Source organism: Gymnodraco acuticeps, unplaced genomic scaffold (genome assembly GCF_902827175.1).
Source record: "Gymnodraco acuticeps unplaced genomic scaffold, fGymAcu1.1, whole genome shotgun sequence".
Taxonomy (NCBI): Eukaryota; Metazoa; Chordata; class Actinopteri; order Perciformes; family Bathydraconidae; genus Gymnodraco; species Gymnodraco acuticeps.
The window spans coordinates 1,781,539-1,801,615 of record NW_022990700.1 but is presented as its reverse complement, the minus strand read 5'-3'; the positions used below and the strand labels follow the sequence as shown (position 1 = coordinate 1,801,615).

The window sequence follows — 20,077 nt, the reverse complement described above, 5'->3', positions numbered from 1 at the left end:
TTTCCCCCCATTCTGTCTCTCATAGTTGAAGTGTACCTAGAATGAAAATTACAGGCCTCTCTCATCTTTTTAAGTGGGAGAACTTGCACAATTTGTGGCTGACTAAATACATTTTTGCCCCACTGTACATATTTAAAAGTAAAACATGTATTACAAATAATTACCACAAAGCAGTTGCTACACAGTGAACCAGTGGGATCCCTAGGGTTGCAGGTAACCCAGTAATTTTTTACTTGTGGAACATCCCAAAACCTAATAGCGAGTGTTAACCTTGGCTTAATACTTCTTGCAAAAGTAATTTAAGTTGCTTCAAGATAAGGTAGGCCTACTCTTGCTTTACTTATGTAATTACTTAAGTTGCACTTAAAGTTATTAATGCAGAACTTTTGAATTTCAGCAACAACTTCTCCATTATGGTATTGTTAGTTAAAGGATTATAGGTTACACATGTAAGACAACAAACCACAATCAACTTGGAAGTATAGTTTATTTCCATATAAGCGGTACGTACTTTTTAATTTACTTCATAGTTCTCTAAATATAATCTTTTAAAATATAGTTTGTTTCTTTGTGGGTTTTGACAAAGGCACTCACCAATGCGTGTAACATGGGTATTAAACAAGGAACAGTCAGTAGGTGGGATTTTGTGCAAATGTTAAATAGTACATGTGTAACAAACATGCACATACATTGAAGAACACAGAATATATGTCTGGAGAATTTAACCACACTCATATGCACTCAGGACCAAAACAAACACCTTTTTGAAAGGATTGTCAATGGCAGCATTCATCTTTTAACACGCATGTTGTTGTTCAGCAGGTAAGTCAAGTATGTTGGCAGTTTGAACACATGGCATATAGAAATATACACAACAGTAGTACTACAGTCAACTGAGTCTCTCAAGGGCTTGAAGAATAACACTGTGGAAGAGGCCTGTCTGCCCGTTGCTTTCCTGAGTAACCAGAACTCGTCCATCAGGTCGAGGTCTGTGGACGAGGACCATCTCTCCTTGAAGCAGACTTAGTTCTGAGTCAGTCTGGGCTAAATACGTTGTGGTCACTCTGTGTCTGGAAAGAGAAAAGGAATAGAGGCCAGGGGTTTTCTTCCAGTATTTGAAATCAATAAAAAAAAACTTTCAAGCCTACCTCATCTTTCCCTGAAATCATAAAGCATATTGATTATAAGTCAAGCAGAACAATTAAACGTACCTGCTGGGGCTGAACTGAGCTGACACGGCTGATAGCGACGGGTGGGACATTATAGGTTTATGCAGGTTAGAGTTTAGATCTGAGGTGATGTTTTCCAGGCCTTTCCTGAGAATAGGAGCTTTTCCTTCTTTGAGAATGATCCCTGGTCCGTCTCTTCCCAACGTGAGCGATGGGGCCCATACTTCTAACGCAGGGGGGCCAGAGTTGTAGTTGGAGGAAACATGATTTCCTGGCGACCAAGAGGAGGTCCTGCGTCTGGGATGCGGGGAGTCTTCTTCTGTGTAAAACCGCACTGACTTTGCCGGCTAGGGGAGAAAAATATCTACAGTAAGGTGCATGTGGAACAGTAATCATCTAATTATTTTAGAACAGTTAGTTAACAGAGACACCACTATTATACAACAAATTGCTGCTTTTCTTACGGTGCAAGAGGGAAATTAAATTATGCGATGCCTTTATCAGCTATAGATCCAAGTATTTTCATTCATGTTCACGTTTTTCTTCTTTAAAAATGGCATGATGCTTTACGATTTTTATCTGATTCAGGTTTCAGCAGCAAGCTTTGCAGTCTATATGAGAAAGTTTGCATTCCCTACACATCAGTAGAATCGAACACTGAAGCAATTTTTCTTTATGAGGCCATTTTACACAAACTGCCTCAATTTATATTCTGTACCGACTTCTAAAATGATGACTAGTTGCAACCTAGAGTCACCAGACAAATGATGTTCCTCATTCCTCTAAACCACACTGCCTTTGGCTTTTAAATTTTTTTTTAACCCTTTTCTCATTTTCATAATTTTAAACTAAATTATAGTATATAATTATGGATTTAAAAAACAGTAAACGACTATTTGACCACTGAATGCACATATCCTATGACTGAAATTCGCTGTTCATCTTAAGTCTGTAGCTTTTCTCTTTTATGCAGTTTTTGTATGCCGTTTGAGTCTCAATGCGAGTATTTCCATTTTCAATACAAAATAAAATACTCATGCCTCTTGGCAGAAATCCTAAGTATGACATTACCTTGTCTGTATTATTCTTGTATGAGTCGGGTCTGACTAGAATTGAGTGGGGTCCATTGGCAGGCTGTCTGTCATGTGAGGCAGTGAAGTCTCTGTCCTTAAAGAGCGCAGCAGCAGAGGGCGCTGCTGGCTCAGTCATCCAGCTCCGGCCTCTGCCAGGGGTGGAGAAGATAATGCTGTTTTTCTTCCTGTGGAGGGCAGGTGAGTAGCCGGATGCTTGAACTTGTGCAAAGTGCTGTGAGTTGGACGGGTTGTTTAGGTTGGAAATATGGGAGAAATGATGTGAGCCTGAAAAAACATTGAAGGCATTAATTGAAAACGTTTTATTAAATGGAGTAATCAGAATGTGGATGTGGTTGCTTATCACTCACCTCTATGAGGGTTAAAGATGCGCCTCACAGTGTCCCAACCTTGCGATGTCCCATAGAGGGACGGTTTTCCGGCGCCAGTGGATGACATTGCATGCTGTGCACCGTTTGGCACAGATGGAACCTGTCCTTTTGAGTAAATCGCTCCATCAGAGTTTACCCTATCCAGCGCGAGGACCACAGCAGGATTCTTGGCAGCTGTGGCTTTCTTTCCAGTTAGTGTGTTGTACTGAGAAGACGCATTAGCTGCTTTGGTCTCCAGTAGTCTGGCTGAGGTTCTGCAGTGAGGCAATGAGACACTTTAGGACATAAGCACCTACTGAATATCACTTGTAATACTGTGAAGTTTATTTGCACAAAGCACCAGCCTCAGTGTTTTATTACTGTTTCATAATTCATTGAGTTCATGATGACATGTCGTCCTGCCCACATTAAATTACTGTCTGAATCCAAATGTCATTCAGCTCCCACCCTCTGAAGTCAGGGACCACAGCCTCTTACCTTAGCACAGGCGTGATGTAGTTGCTGGGCAGAATGCCCACTTTTCCCGTTCTGAGCGATAACCCACGCAGCCAGCCTTCCTTGAAGTTTCCGTACACTCCCACCATCTCTCCTTTCCTCAGCTCCAGCTCCTCAGGCCGTCGGGGTTTGTAGGAGTATAGGACGGCACACCTGAGGAGTCAAATGGGGGAGTTGTCTTTGTTATCTTCCAAGAGTATATCAAGATCATACCACAGTTTTCATCAGTATTTGAGGGGTTCTTGGTATATTTTTTTCCATCCCATTATCATATAAGTAATGTACTGCTTAAAACAATGACTCACACACTGATGGAGAGCTGCTGCGTGGAGGAGTTCTTGCTGTCTGCAGAGGCAGAGGACATTTGGGGGTTCAGCAGAGCCATGGAGACGGTGGGTGGAGTCTCACTGGTCATCTTCTTCTCACTCTGTAATGGGATGGATTTGAAAGTATAATCAAATGTAAAGCAGTGTTCTGCATGGCACATAGTTAAAGAATATCTTGAATTTTAGCTTGACCAATTGCTTTCCTTCAATTTCCCCTTTAAGGACATTTAAAGTGTTTAAAGTGTAATCCTACATGTTGCAACGGCCGTGCTTTGAGTGCTAACGTCAACATGCTAACATGCCTAGTAGACTCACAAAGGATTAACAAAGCTATTAGCATTAAGCATCTCGTAGCTGTTGAGATATTTCAACAGCTAAACTGACCAGAGAAGTCTGTACTTTAAATACAGTAACTTTAGAAGATAGGATCCACTTGATTTATCCAACTCAGACTAGTAAAGCCTTATACTAACTATATCAGGAAAAGACGTTTGAATTGCATGTATAATAACAACAAGCAAAGACTGTTTTAAGATGAATGTGTGTATTGTTTCAAGACAGATACAAATGTGGGAACCTATCCTTTTCATCAAGTCAAATAAAAGAACTAAACCATAATCCTGGTGTTTTAACGATGATGGTCATGACCCTGTCTTAACCTGACGCTCCAACATCTACCAAAGGTGTTCAATTATATTTAGTTGTGGTGACTGTCAATCCCACAGTGTAAGATTTGCGTAATTTTCTTCCAAGTAATTTTGTCTATTTAAGTGTATTGTTCACATTCCTTATTTGATTTATGTTGTTCAATATGTTTTGTTCTTTTTCCATTTAAATTGTTTATGTGTGTACAAATACACCAAAGCAATTTCCTTGTATGTTAAAACCTACTGTGGTTATTCTGAACCTGATCAATAAAGGAGTTATGGTTTATACATTTTAAGGTATGTAAAATACAGTGCCAGTTGAAATATTTATAATGGCCAGGCAGACTTCTTTTTACAGACCAAAACTGCTCTTTTTAAAACTGAAACTGACAGGCTTGAAGTCATGAGGCTGTGAGTCAGTCCGTGTCTCAGAACCGTTAACAACACATTATGAAACTAAATTACTTGATTACCAAACTAAAAAAGGAGATCAAGTGAGTGCTTTTTACATTTAGACCCACCCAACCACCCCACCCACAGAATGTTTGAGTTTTGTTCTGATTACAGAGAGGCGGAGATAACTTTCCCGGTGCCTATTATCTCTGCAGTCACGTCTTCAGAGTGCTGCTGCTATTTACAGCCCTACCACTCAACTACTGCTTAAAACATTAATGCTGGCCTGTGGGCCTGGGGCTTCCTCTGTACAGCATGTGCCTGTATCCTGCAGCTCAGCCACCATTAAGCTGCAATGCATTCACACTGAACCTCAAAGAAGCACAATAGAAGCTCTAATTGAGAGGCAGCCATTGCTATAAGCACAGGCTGACTTGTCAAAGGCAGTGCTGTGAGGCATCTGTAAAGCTATAAAGTTATGATATATTATCCTGAAGACATGTCCAGCCTAATATATCAGAGTTGATGTATGAGCAATCCTGTCATCTAAAGTTTTCTTTGCTTATTTTTTGACATTCAAATGCCATTTTTACTGCTTCCCTACTACTTTGCTGTGACTTCTCTGTTTCACTTTTTGTTGAGAGATGGGGGAAAGCAGCAGGATGGACGGAAACCATTAGACAGTTTTATGTGCAATGAATCACTGTCTTTTAACAGCCAAGTTATCTCCTCAAATTGTTGCGTAAAGCAAAGAGAAAAAGCTCTGCAACTCTTTTATCCTGCATTCAATTATTTACTTATTTTCATTACTCTATGTCCTTTTTCTATTCTTGTGTTTTATCGCATCCTTCTTCAGTCACGCAATGGCCAGGTGCACTGACCCATCAGTGAAAGAGGCTATATTTACATGGAGAGATTAATTCTGAGGTTGGTCATGCAGTGAAACAAGGTCTTATTTGGTTTAAATGCTTGCTCCTGCTGGTAGAATCACTGCTAACATAAATACATAAATTGACAAAATACTAATGTCCACATTATGGTGACTTCCTACCAGCAAGAATGGTTCACGAGCAATTTTTTATCTCACATATTTAAGTAAGAAAGATGAGAGGATTTCATAGTTTTGTTGGATTTTGATATATATCTTTTTTTTTATATAGTTTCATAAATTTGGTAATTTCAGCTGAATGATTTCTTAAAGTTCATCAGCTGATACCCAGGTTCCTTAATTATCTTTTTGTACGCATAACAAATTTGCTGTATCAAAAACTCGGAGATGTTAAGTTTCAATTGCTACAAAAAACTTAAACACACTTTACTATTATACATATTTTTTACATTTGTGAATCATCTTATCACACAGACAGATATCAGAAATGTTTCCTGTTGGAAAGAATGGATAAAGAATCCCCCCAAAACAGATACATTTTATGGATATATTTGCACAGCTCAAAACTAGCTCATAAAGTGTGTTTATGTATTAAATGCAGACAAGGTTTTGAAAAGTAAAGTTTTGGACACACGGGATAACCAACACTGTTTGGTGTAAATGTGAAGGCCCTGCACTACTCAGTTGCCATGGTCAATTAGACTTTCATTTGTGATTTCAACAAACTTAAATAAATAATTACATTGTCCAGAAGCAATCTCAAAACAAGTATGATGGATACGCCTGGTTGTACACTGCTCTCAAAGATCAGGCTCAGATGACTGAAAAGCAACATGATGTCGTTTGGAAAGTCTTCATTTTCCGTCTATAGTGTTTTATTTTTATATACAACACATTTTAGTTGCTGTTGTAGTGTTTTCGATTTGAAATTGATCGATGAAGCTGGGTTGTGCAACAATTACAGATACACTGCATTCATAATACAATTATATTTTCAAATAAAAGGTTAATTGACTTACTTTTTGTTACCTAAACATTTTACGTGGGACTAGGATTTGAACTTAAATAGGAAACATTAATACAGCTTTTTGTAATGTATACTAAGATAACATATTTTCATAGAAAGCTAATACAAATTATTTCATTAAAAAAAGAATGCAAGGTTTTATTTTTGCCAATTGATTTTCAAGGATCATGTTTTCTTTGCTTATTCCTGGCTAGAGACCTACAACTAAAGGAGACAGTGCTTGTTGAAGTCTCTCACTGTAGACAGTAAAATGTTTGGACATGCTTTGTTTTATTTCTAACCGTGATGTTGTTCCCCTTCTTCAATCATTTGTTTGTACTCGTTGGCTTAACTTTATATTCAGCACTTTGTAGAGTTATGCACTTTGGATATGTTATATAAATAAACCACTTACTCACTAATCAAAGACCAAGATAATTGCTGATTCATCTCCAATCAATCAACTTAAGAGTATTTCCGGTCTCTTATATGGTCTATTAAACTCAATTATTGGACTCCTAGGAGAACAAAATAAGTATTTCTTAACAACAATACAAGGGATTTTTGTGTAGCAGTTAAGTATGATAGTCTATCTTACATTTGAAGATGTTTTTGGTGTTTGGCTCATTTCCATCCTTAATGTTGCTCTTACATAACCATGCCAATATTCATATTAATATGCATCTTGCAAACACAGTCAGTAGGAAGAAGAAGCGTCACTGGGAAACAGTGGAGCCAGAGGTGAGAGCTGATGATGGGATGCAGCAGCACTAAGAATAGCCCACATGCTGCCTCGGTCTGTGGGGAGCGCAGCCTCGGCTTTAGGGACAGAGCCCCCCGCTCCTTTAAAAAGGGTGCGTGGCTTGTCTGCTATTACTGGCCTACTGATGTGAGAGTGAGTGCTACCTGCTTAGTGAAGAGGAAAGAGTTTGAAGGCAGGGGAGAGAGGAGTCTGTTATGTAACCAACTTCAGCAGTGACTCACCATCATCAGTATGAGAGAGATAAGCAGACACACTCAGGGAGTCTCCAAGCCTCCCACTCGCTGCATCTATCTCTCATTTCTCCTCCTCCTTCTTCCAACTTCTTGTGTTTTGCCTCTTTGCAGCTCAAACATTTAGCTCTTTTTCTGTTTCTCTACACAGCTCTACACAATGTATTCTCTCTATCACCAATCCATTCACCTTTTCCTGTCCCATTTCCTCTTATTTGTTCTTGTTCTCAAGTCTCCCAAACCTCCCTTCCTCTACTGGTTTTTCTCCAACCTGCATATGGTTTAGCATTTTTCCTGCTATGTATAATTGGGTAGAGGTGTGACATTGAAACTGAATCAAAGGAAATCGTTATCTCAGGGGGTCGGGCAACTTGGTTACATTATTAAGCAGAGGCACTGGCTGGCTATGACTTCAGGCAGCATTCACAGTATCGTATTACATTGTTTCTTAAGTAAACGAATACATGGGATGAAATAATGACTCATCCAAACTTTAAGTAAAGGTGATGAGAACATAATAAGTACAATGTCTATTTTAGGGGGTTGCTGTCATGATTCTCCTGATGGTTATCTTAAAAATTGACACAAATTGTTGTTGTTCATCATCTATCCATAACGCGGCCTTACAATATAGGCTGTATCAAATATACAGCAGGTGTCTTGTTGTTGGCGTCATGTAAACCGTGGGTTAGCAATAGCTTGAGAACTAGGCAGTCCTAAATTATAATTAGATATATGATTAATAGATGTCAAAGGTGACGCTCAAAGATCTTCAAAAACATGAAAAAGCATAAATTGTTGGTTTCAAGAGCATTAGAGACTACTTTACAGTTTACACACACTCTACTTGGGAGTAATTTAGATGCCATGATGGCTGTAAAGACAAGCTCACAGTTTGCCGCATAGTGCTTCATAAAAGTTAGAGCTGGGGTGGGTAAAACTTTTAATTGGTGAAATTCTCTCTATATCCCGACAGCAATCAATCAATTAAAAAGGTCCAACAAAAAAGAGAAACTAAATCTGGTACCTGGGGATTTTGCAGGACTGTAATAAATCCCTTTAGTCATTACATTTGGCTGCAAATTAATAAAAAAAGAGAAAAGATTAGACGTTGGACCTCCCTGTGAAACTGCCTGCGTGTCTATCTCATGGGATGCCTGCCTTGATAGCTTGACAGCTTTGAGTACTAAAAACAACCATTTTTGTAGTTTATGTTAATGTATCATTGTTTGATACATAATGATAACTTTGGGGGAATGGCTTTGGGTGGAGGCCTAATGGGACAGGGTGTCAGTTTTGCCAACTTAGTGCCTTTCTCACTCGGTTTAGCAACGTTTGCTTTAGTGCTGCTGGCTACACTCTCTGCTAGAGAATTAGCAATATTGGGCTGGGTTTTTCCTAATTGGATCTTCTTAAAAACATCTCCTTACTCGTGCTGGCTTCTCCAACGTTACCCACCCAAGCTTTGATTGTTGTTTAGCCCGCTTTGTGTTTTACACTCAAATATCAGCATTATTTCAAACGTTAGAGTCAAAGAAGCTTTAAGAATTAGAATAGAATAGAATTGGGAAGGATGAAACCCTCTTTAATGGTCACACATGCAGAGCACACAGCACACACAGTGACATGTGTTCTCTGCTTTTAACCCATCCTAGTACCAGGAGTCTAGTACTAGGAGCAGTGGGCAGCTATTGTACAGCGCCCGGGGAGCAATGGGAGTGAGGGGGGAAGGGGGGTGTCCGGTGCCTTGCTCAAGGGACAGTTCACCACAAAATAATATGTATCAATCTAGATGGTTTTGGTATGAGTTGCCAGGTGTTGGAGATGTCAGCCATGGACATGTCTACCTCCTTTCAAATTAGATATAACTTGAAGGTACTCGTCAACTAGGAACTACTTTCTTTTTTCTAAACTACATCAATTGAGTGTATCACTGCACAGAAATGAGCATGGAGGAAAGGCTTTTCTGAGCTAGCTTAATTTACAGCTTAGCCCAGTGGGACGCCATTTACAAGTCACAAGCACAACCTTCTCGTCCATGAGTGGGTGCACGCTTCTTTCTGCGTGGTGATACCGTTGGTGGATATAGTTCAGTAGAAATAAAGAAGTTCCTACCTGAAACTGATCACAAAAAGATATGTAGAATATCTTGATTGACAAGGTCAAGATTTCTGGAAATCTATTAATTACTGTTTAGTTTCCAATTGTATTATCTGGATGTTTCGAGCACCACCAATAGAGCGCCATCTAGTTCCATTGTGTTGGAGAGAAGGCAGACATCTCTACGGGCCGATATCTCCAACACTCATCATACCAAAACAATCTAGATTGAACTGTTAATACAATACAGACAATTCTACAAGTTTTGTCAAGTACTGTATCTCCCTGAACTGTACAAAGACAAAGGACACACACCATGCTAAACAGCTTTTATAGATGGGGGGGAAGCCTTGGCTTTTGTCCCAGGACTCTTGATTAAACATCTTTCAAAGTTTCGGTCCATTCACCTCCAGACCTCACTCCTTTCATTCCTCACTCCTTACATATCTAACCCCTCATACACATCTGTGTTGTCTTACTTACAGCCGTTTAATCATGCAGCAGCCAACATCAAGAGGACTCCTCTTTCTCATTCATTCCTAAGCTGAGTGTCACGGTTCCCTCCCTGCATCCCTGAGGACAACTTGATTCCTCAGTGACTCAAATAACAATCTACTATCTCACAGAAAACCGTCATGCCTTTTGCCAACCACATGCTTTCTGTTAAAACAAATCACTGAAAACTAAACAAAACCAAACAAAGTTTAGCTCAAATATTATGAGAAAGAGGAATCTGATAAAACTGAGACATCTTATAACATCACTACAGCATTCATAGAGGCAGATGTCTTGGCCCATGACTCACCTGTAAGAGGTGTCTGTGTGTACTGTCAGAGTGCCGTCTAATTCGCTGAGAGCTCACTCTCGAAGAATGAGAGTGGCCCCGGGCACTGAGAGACACAGAGAGGTGGTGCGGCGGACCCTGACGCCCGTTGTAGGTGCTGATGTTGGTCGGCTCTCCTTTGGTAGTCGGATAAAAGTTGATGCTGCTGTCTGCGGGCTGCTTCCTCTGGCTGGGGGGCAAAGCATTGATGATGGGTGTCTTTGTTGGGATTTGAGGGACTCCGTAGTGGGTGGTCCTAATAGATACGTCAGTGGCCTTGTCTTTGCCCCCACTCCCAGTCCGATGATGAAATTCTGCTGAGTCACTCCCTTTTCGATTCTTTCCCTCTAGCAGTTTGGCAGCCACTGAGTTTGGCTGAAAGAGATGAACACATAAAGAGAAACCATGGAGATGAATCCTAACACAGAGAATATTCAATCCCCAATCAAGAGAATGATCTCCAACTCGCTCCTACCTGCTAACAGTGATGTCAACCTTTGCTTCAGCTAAAAATATTTCTGTGTAAATACGGCCACCTATCAATACTGCACTCACCCCTACAACTTGTTGGCCCGGCAGGAACATAAGTACCAGCCATACGGTAGGAAGGGTTGACTGGTGCTGAGAGAGCAGCTGCACAGATAGGCAGGCAGGCAGGCAGACAGACAGGCACGCCAGGGTTAATGCTTTCACTCCCTATGTGATGTGCTGTTATGCCACCCAAGCAGAGAAAGCATTACTGTGTCTACTCTTTACGCCTGGATGAACGACACGAGGAGAGGCAGTCTCAGAAAGGAGAGGGGAGAGGAGAAAAGAGGAGGATGAAAGAATACAGTACAGAGGTAGAAAAAGAAAACAACTGAGGCGGGGCTTGAGGAAAAGACACGTGGACAGAAAAACCTAAAAGAAAGAACTCATAAGAGGAGGGGAATAGGAACACAATATGAGGACATACTATAGCAAAACACATCATAAGTGAGGGGAGTAAACAAGAACTGATAAAGCATCCCATTAACCCCACTGTGTCGTATTGTCTAAACAATTTTCCCCAGCACTGACAAAGTTAATTCCCGGAGGCAGAAAGTACTAAGGAAAACAAATGACAGCTAGCTAAGCACCGCTGCCAACCTGAGTAAGGCACATAGTCACACACTAATGAGCAGCTGCAGACAAAGCACGGCTTCACACACTGGCTCTCTGCCTCAGCACTTTGCAGGAGCGACATTTACGGGTGAATCGCAGATATGAATGAAAATTAAGGTAAGCGCCCTGGCAATGAGCATTGCCAGGGCTCAATGACATCCAGCGAAGACATCTATGGTTCAATTCATTACTACACCTTCAGACCAATTGCCAAACGGCAGGTATCAACTTCGATCACGCTGAAGAGGCAACGACCCACATTTAAACAATGAAGGACAAGGGAAGACCAAGGAGAACTCACCTCTATGAACTGCAGAGGGCAAATTCCAACTTTCTCCCCAAGCTTGGCTTCAATCCAGTGTTCATCCAAACGCCTGATGACAGTAAGAACTTCTCCCTGCAAAACACAAATAATTAACAGACCCAAAACTTCATTTGGAGAAAGTGGCAAAAAGGTGAGAGGCTTAAAACCCGCTAAAAAAACAAACAAACAGGATGCTAGGTGCTTTCAACAGAGTGCGCTCGCCCTGAAGACGGAGCACTCAGAATCTCTCTATGTTTCTCCTGCAGCATGTGACATCCACTGCCTTTGTGTCTCCAGGCCCGGTCCTTTCTATGGCCAGCCTCACTCTAAAAACCATTTGACCATCTGCATTAAAGCAAGCAAGCAAGTGTGCTTTAATGGAGAGCACACAAGTACTGAGGCCTTTATATAACCGACTCAGAAATCCTTCAGGTCTGCGCCTCAAGATCAAACCAGTGAAAAGAGCAAAAAACACATTTTAATTTGGAAAGAAAGGTCATTTATTTTACAATTAAAAAAAATGTTGAAGGCATTTAATTTGACTGTAAAAAGTAAATCTTTTAGATTTGCAATGATTAGTCAATTGACACATAATGTATCTGCAACAGCTTTTAAAGTAAAATAAGTGATTACAGTATAAGCAAATATCGTACAACTTACAACTGGTTGCAGATTTGCACATAATATAATATTATAAATAATATTTTATGATTTTCCTACTCTTCCTTCGGGGTGAGTTGAATATCTTCAGCCATGTTGACTGTTCCTCAAAAAGAAAACCAATCTGTGAAGATTACTCACGTATAAACCCAATGATGGGTCATAGACCAAACTCTTTTCCCCTGAAGGTCAAACTTTGATATTCCCTGAAGGTTGAAGTTACGTGTAATACCCGTCTTTTATTTTATTTTTGTTCTACCTGTGTTATTTATATTCTCAGTGTTATTATTGATTTTATTTCTATAAATTTAGTTTTTCATAATCTCATGTTGAATTTCTTGGATTTAAGACCTTCCCCTTGTTAAATAAACTGTTCATCTAAATTGGAGTACTAATGGATGTAAAGGGGAATGTGAGAAAATAACTAATAAAGAACAAGTAAAAAATGTTTTACGTGTAATCATTTTCTTTGTGCATTAATTAAAACGTAGAAAACCCCTGTGAGTATTTTAAAAGATCAAGTGTACAAAAACAGAAGGCTGTGACAGTAAGTATGTTTTCCTGCGTGCTAAGTCAGTAGTATGAGAGTCAGACCTTGAGAAAGCTGAGACAATATTTACTGTCTTCCAGAGTCCTCTCTTCGGGGTTAAAGTCGTACAGCGCCCTGCAGAGAGCCGGAGGTTGGGACTGCAGCTGAGGCATCTGGCTGACAGGCGCTCCGCTACCGTCACCGCCGTTTCCGCGGTGCCAGCTCTCATCCACTCTGTGTTTCGGAGTGATACAGTTAGCAGGCGTGAGGAACAGCTCTCCAGACAAATCACTTTGTTGGTTACGCATCAAGGCTCTGAAAGAAAGCTGAGGAACAAACAAAAAGAGAAAATCACAAATCAGTTATTGTATGCTCAAAGTGTGTTACACAGGATGGTATTCATTTTTGAAAATCGATTCTTTTTAAAGATTTTGGTCTGTGTGGAGGAAAACCAATCTGCACATTAGGAGGGTAAACATGACACAGTTTATTTTGCCCTTTACTTTTACTGGGACAAACAATGATTAGGGACTTTGCTGGGCAACAGGCTAAACTATGTGTAAAATGCTGCGCTCCAGACACGTTACAGCCGCTCAGTGTGTGTGTCATAAAGCACAGATTTTTCCCTTTTAAGATGATATCAAGTATTGTCTCGTACTGTAGCTTTACTTTAATGTCTTTTTTCGGTTACACGTTTTAGTGGTGAAGAAAGAAAACAGCACAAGAATGGCCAGAGACACTAAATTATTTTATGCATATATAATACAAAAAAAGTGAATAACTTGTACCACTTTCTGCAAACCCAATTGTAATTCCACTACTCACTAGATTGTTATATCATTATTTTAAATAGTGTTTTTTGGGGGCAATTTAAAATGATCTGCATAAAATAGGACATATTCTAATAAATTGTCAACTTCATTCCACATTTTCTTTTTAGTATCACGCTCAGTTCACTTTTTAATAACGCTCCTGCTCATAAATGTGCCTGCATAATGTGAATTGTGGTTTTATTGAGATAAACACTCTGACATTAACTGTTGATACCTAGCCAGTTAAAAGATTACTGTTTTGCACAGCACAGAAAAGTAAGCAATTAAACATCTTAATGATCACTAGCAACGTTATGAACCTGGCTGCAGATTTTGAACTCTGGCTGAACTCAAGCTACAGACTAAAACTCTCACACACTCAGAGCAGTTAATGCAGACTAAAGATGAAGCAGGTATCGGTGTTTCTCATCACCTCAGAGAATAAAACATCAGCATCAAATGCAAACTTTGATTATTTACAGACTGTGAAGTATTTTTTTTAATCTCTTTTCTGTTTAAATTAGGTAACGTTGCAAGATGTGTGGCATAGACTTTGAAACATATTAAAGACTTTCTTGAGTTTTCTGAGGATTGTTTACACTTGAAAAGAGAAGTACTGAAGAATAATAAGCTTTAGGCATTATTAGGTATGATTCATTTGAAGTTATTATTAATCCAATTCAAAGTTCAGATCTACCAGCCTCTGAGCACTTAGCTGAGTCTCTTATGTTATAAACGTTACAATTTAGCTTCTCTTGGTCATTACTTTCATTTTGACTTTTAACATTTGAATCTTGTATGTACATACATTGCCCTGGAGATTTAACGTGTTTATATAGATATAGAGCGCACCTCTGAGAATAAAGTTAAAAACAAAGCGGATTTTGTTCTTTATGATATGAAAAACCAAATCATCCTTGGTGTTAAAGACGGACACTTCTCTTACAGGCTTTAGTGGACTCCATCAATGTAGGCACTGATGAACACAGACTCACACACGTCAGGGAAAACATTTTGGTAGCTCTGATCCCACTTCAGCTTCTTAAGCATTGTATTGTTTTATTCTCTCTCATTTAAAAGTCCAGTTTAAGATGGTGAGCAAAGTGGTGAGAAAGTAATCCAATAGGTCAGAGATGAGACCCCAGGTCCTTTTCCAAAAACAAGGAGAAAGAATAAATCAATGAGCCACCATAGGGTTGGATGACAAGTCAATAAATGCCATTAGGAAACGTATATTTCTCAACAGTCAGGAGATTTTTCCACAATGTCAATACTGAGATAGCTCTTCTTATTTAAATGGATGGGCGCATTCGTGGGCTATGTTGCAAATCAATGAGCAGGATGCAACATTAGATTTTTTTAAGGATGTTTAATGTGATTTGCCTTTTTAAGCCAATAACACACATTCATGTCTGGTAATTATAAGATTCTCAATTGATTTTACCTATCACAATAACCCTAGTCATGTCTGAAATTCAGAGTAGGGAGCAGCGATTGTATTTCACATCTAAGGATTATGGGCTTTGGGAATTGGTCATCATTTGATCCTTGCAGTAAATAGGCCAAACCCATACACAAACACTAGTTGAGGAAACTAATGAGACAGCATTTTTATTTTTAGGGTTACACAATGTATTTTTCTTCTTCTGGTGAACTAATTACCACAAATACACTATAGGTTATGGCCACCAACAGGTTGTGCTAGTAAATTAGAGAAGCTAGGAAAAAGAGATTACTTGGAGCTCAAGCGTAGATTTGAAATGTGTCAAATGTGCTTAGAAAACGCGGGTGAAACAGGATAAACAGGATGGTAATCCACTCTAATTCTTTGCCAAGGTTTTCAAAATTAAGTATCCTGACAAATACCTATGGTGGTCAGAAACATTGACTTTATTCAACTTAAAAAGTCACCAAAATGAAGGCTTTTTAATATTTCCATACTGTTTCTTATATTATGGATAGCCTGGTTTGCTTTCCTATTTAGAGACAAGGTTACGTTATATTTCAAATGGTTTTGCAGAGGTTTAGGCAGGGGTCGTGCACTGACCTCACTGTGGCCTTGCGTCTCTCTGTGTTGATCCTCCTGCTGCTGCTGACTCTCCTTTACTGCCAAGCCTCCACTGACCATGGGCACTGTGTAGTGGGATGTGTATCTGTCCCTGCTGGGCCCATGGGAGCCCTGAAGCCCCTCCAGGAGCTGCACTAGCAGGAGGTTTGCAGGGAGCTCCTCCACTGTCCTGGCCGCCACAGGAGCCCCACACTCAGGGCAGCGCAGCAGGGAGTGGGCTGCCTCCTGTCTCTGCAGGCAGGAAGTACAGAAAGTGTGCTGGCAGGGCAGGACCTTGGCTGACACATCCAGTGGCTCACAACACATTGGACATTCCAGCAGGGCACTCAGAGCCAGCTCCTCCATTTTAAAAGGGCCCCCTCTCTTTGAGGCTCCTGCTGCATCCGAGACACTGAAATCCACCATACTGAAAGAGAGAAGAATGAGAGGCTCATTCAAGCTATTGTCAGAAATCTTACAATGAATGAGTAACAACATATTTGAGCCCTCGTCTGCTGTAAAACAGTATAATGTCAATAACACGCGAATGTACTGCCATAACTTCAAACACTTTGATAAGAGGAAATACTAAGATAAGACGCGTTTTAGTTCACAGTAAACACTATACGCGCTTACAGGTGTTAGCTTACCTGGCTGCACAGGTATTACAACAACTACAACAGGAAATAACCGCCGAAGAAGAGATATCTCCACACTAGCATCACAAACACAGCGTACAGAAACAATTACGACTTACATGTGTGTCTGCTGACAGCCACAGGAATATTCCTCACACTCCGTTTAGGAAATGCGTAACTTTTCCACCACTGTCGCCATGACGCAGTGCGCGGAGGACGGGAGTGCGCGACCAGAGGACGACGCAGCACAGACAGGCGCGGGAGGCTTGCATCTCACACACACACACACACACACACACACACACACACACACACACACACACACACACACACACACACACACACACACACACACACACACACACACACACACACGCACGCACACACGCACACACACACACACGCCAAAATATATGACGACACGAAACCCACCTGTGTGATTGAGACTGAAAACAGAGAGGTTGCTAGGGATCAACAACAGCCAGGCAGAGCACAAATAACTGATCAGTGTCATATCCGATTCAGTTTAACTCTCAACAGCTGATCAAAGTTACATTTACAACGTCATTAACTTTATTGCCTGGGAAATTTGTGTGATCAAAATAAAATACACATAGGTAAAATAATCATTATAATGACAACATTTAAGGGGTTGATAGAATAGTTTGAGTATTACAAGTATTAAGATTGAAGGGCTAATTTACATTAAATAAAAACCTACATTAGTCTGTCCTTTTAAGGTTTATGGACATTTATATCTCCCTTTTTCTGTAATTGTTCCGTGAATACCACTTTAATTTATTACAACGTGAAGAAGAGGGGGAAATAGAAGCAGAGCAGTGTTCACACTACTGTCATGTGACATGGTCTCCCTCTGCTGGTGCATTCACTGACCAGCTCTCCAGCTTCACCTGCAGGTGCCAGCAGCACAGTGCACATCAGTGCTGCTGAAAACAACTGAGCTGGAGAAAATGAAATAGACATGAACTCTACACGACGGCCATTGTTTTAGCTTCGCTTTACATACAAAGCATTTACTGTTATTGCTGTAGAGATGATAATGATGATTCACACAAGTCATAATATTATCCATTTGGTTTATTGTTTGGATTTCATTTGTGCAACCCAATCCTCACAATCCCTTTCTGGCATCCTATCACTAAATAATGTATTCATATTGGCTATGTACTGAAAGTTCAGGGCATCTGTTTCAATTTTGTAAATCCTTTTTTTTTTACGTCAGCAGAACTCGGGGAATACTAAAAATGTGCATTCGGCTTTTACAGAGAGACTAAGAGCAACAGAAAAGGAGAGAGATTAACCATGATTTATTTACATGTTCATATCAATGTTGATACAGGCCCTTCCTCTCAAGCCTCGTAATGTCTATGGCAGAGGAAAGGGAAGAAGTGGAACTTGATTTTCGCTCGTGTCTGGATAACTTTATTTCTTTCTCCATTGAAAGTTAACTTCTTGATGACTGTTATGCTTCCATCTGTGATTGGTGGATCTCCTGTCCTCAAGTCAAACACACAGAGGGAGTGCACAGAGGAAGTGAGTGCATAAGTGCTCCATCCGTCAGTCTGGCCTCCACTGAGGAGCCTCGGATGGTGTGTGAGGCCTGTGTTTGATGGTTCTGATACATCGTCTATCTGATGGAGAGGGAAGGGTTTCCCCGGGGAAGGCTCTGAGCTTGGTGTGCTGTCTCTCAGAATATCATGACTTGTCACAAGTCACTGCATAAGGAGGAGTGCCTTCTTCTCCAGCTTTCATGTGTTATTGAAAATGCTGTCTTACTCAGAGAGTGCTGCTAACTCATTGAATGTGATCTGTCTCAGCATTTGCTTTGCCTCTTTCCTTTTTCCCCCGGTTCTCCTTCTCCCACAATGTCGGCGGCTGTGCTTGATCATTTGACTGTGGCATACATGCAGATGCACTTTTAAGTGTATGAAGAAGCGTTTTAGCACTTTAATTTGAATCAGGTGTCAGTCAAAAAAGCATAATCCTTGTGTTGCAGTTTGATGAGGATTAACCACAAATCGAACTGCACTTTAGGTGGCATCAAAGCCGTTTAATTAACTTCTCTCTTTCAGTGGGACCTTCACAATAAACTTCAGCAGTTCCCAGGTGCTGATTAGGTGAATCATTAGTGTTGTTTCTCTTTTGTTTTATGAAAGATGTATTGAGCTTCAATAGAAGCCTGCTTTCTCTCTGTGAGGTTTGGCTTTTGTGTGTGTGTTGAGAAAAAACAGTACTCCAGTCAAACAGGCTGAACAGGAACATCAGCAGCTTGTTCTATTTGCAGACACCTTTCATGCAGGCGAAGTGTCCATTCCCATTGTCTGACAGATAAAGTTAGTCTGTGGTATGCAGTGTGCTGTCAGTCCAGGTAAGCTGTTTGCTTGAAAGCCTGTAATGTAATTTAGGTTGAACATGTATGCAGAGCAGCAGGCAGCCGCCACCAGATGCTACATTAACATCCATCCATAAAGCAACTTAGTGAGTCTTTCAACCCACAGTTTGTTCTGCCTGGTCCTCCTCTGCCAGCAGATTGAAACCCATACATATTTTATATTTGATAAATAAATGAAACCACCTCTTTTTTTCTTCTTTCTGTGTAGCGCTCTAAGTTGCTCCCCTACCTACGTATGCAGCAGCTTATTATCACAGTTCTGACATTGTTTCCATCATTGCCTAAAAAATGAGGTTTGGCTCAGGGACATTTTCAATTATTTTTTCAAACATGCATCAGATGCATCCGTTCTCCTGATAACAAATGTCTTTATTATAGTAGGAATTTATTCTGGAGCCATTATCGATGTATATTTTAAGATTTCTTTAAGCATTTCATGAATGCAATATTTTGTTACCATAAGTGTCAAAGTGTCTCACTGTGTCTTAGAATAAATATGCGATTCTGTCTTTTCCCTACAGCCTAAATACAACTTCATACATTTATAATTTTTCAGGAGACACCAGACTGACATCTCAGTCCTCCCTGGTGTCATTAATGACCTCCTTTGGCGGCTCTCTCAGCCTGCTGGGGCCCTCCATACATACTCACATGGGACCTAAGCTATTTACAGCTGTCTTACTTGTCAGACTGCAGGGGGAGTGCATCAGCAGCAATCTGGGTCCTGCGACTTTACGCTAGACCTCACCTTTTTGTGTAAAAGTAGCTCAACCTTACTAAAAAAAAAGACCTGAGGGAAGTAGGGCTGAAGAACGGGCCCCTAGCTTTGAGCAGAAACACCTGAGCCAGAGTGAAGTTTAAGCTTTGGGTTTTTTTGTCTGCAGAAATGAAGGGGCTGAATTATTTTGGTGTGCAAATGCTCCAGCAGCTGTTTGAGTCAGAGATGTGCATGAGGGAAACTAAAAATAGGACGAGTACACCTCTGAGCCAGCTGCCTCTTCACCGCCTATGGGACCTACTTTGCGTCTCCCCTCTCTCCTCTTTCAGGCCTCTTGCTCTTCTCCGTCTCTCTGGTTACCCCTCTCTCTCTCTCTCGACTTTCCTCCTTTTCTTAGTCCCTGAATCAGGCCTTGTGTGTCTGTCCAGTCCTGTTCTGGCATGAAAGACCTGAAATTGGACACTGCTTCCTCTCACTGTGGTCCAATATCCAACTTGATGGGAAACTAGA

At 40.5% G+C, this 20,077-nt stretch overlaps 1 protein-coding gene across 2 annotated transcripts; it reads right to left on the bottom strand.

Moving 5' to 3' along the window:
- Window positions 1-468: 468 nt before the first annotated feature.
- sh3rf2 (SH3 domain containing ring finger 2) lies at window positions 469-16,798 on the bottom strand. 2 transcript variants are annotated; one of them, XM_034231048.1, is made up of 11 exons: window positions 16,556-16,798; window positions 15,799-16,225; window positions 13,005-13,265; window positions 11,748-11,843; window positions 10,286-10,678; window positions 3,432-3,553; window positions 3,109-3,279; window positions 2,611-2,885; window positions 2,241-2,527; window positions 1,212-1,516; window positions 469-1,070 (listed from the first exon to the last, which is right to left on the bottom strand). In XM_034231048.1, exons 2-11 carry the CDS (start codon window positions 16,222-16,224, stop codon window positions 890-892), a joined length of 2,517 nt encoding a protein of 838 aa, XP_034086939.1. In that variant the 5' UTR covers window position 16,225; window positions 16,556-16,798; the 3' UTR covers window positions 469-889. The 2 variants fall into 2 exon arrangements, with proteins under 2 accessions (XP_034086939.1, XP_034086940.1); XM_034231049.1 differs by having other exon boundaries at window positions 16,449-16,568.
- Between the last annotated feature and the right edge of the window lie 3,279 nt (window positions 16,799-20,077).

Excerpts from the sequence above, each read along its gene's own strand:
- sh3rf2 (XM_034231048.1), bottom strand. The coding sequence starts at position 16,224 with ATGGTGGATTTCAGTGTCTCGGATGCAGCAGGAGCCTCAAAGAGAGGG. Across the intron at positions 13,266-15,798 it reads AGACGCAAGGCCACAGTGAG|CTTTCTTTCAGAGCCTTGAT; the intron begins GTCAGTGCACGA and ends TTTGTTCCTCAG. Across the intron at positions 1,517-2,240 it reads ACAAGAATAATACAGACAAG|CCGGCAAAGTCAGTGCGGTT; the intron begins GTAATGTCATAC and ends TTTCTCCCCTAG.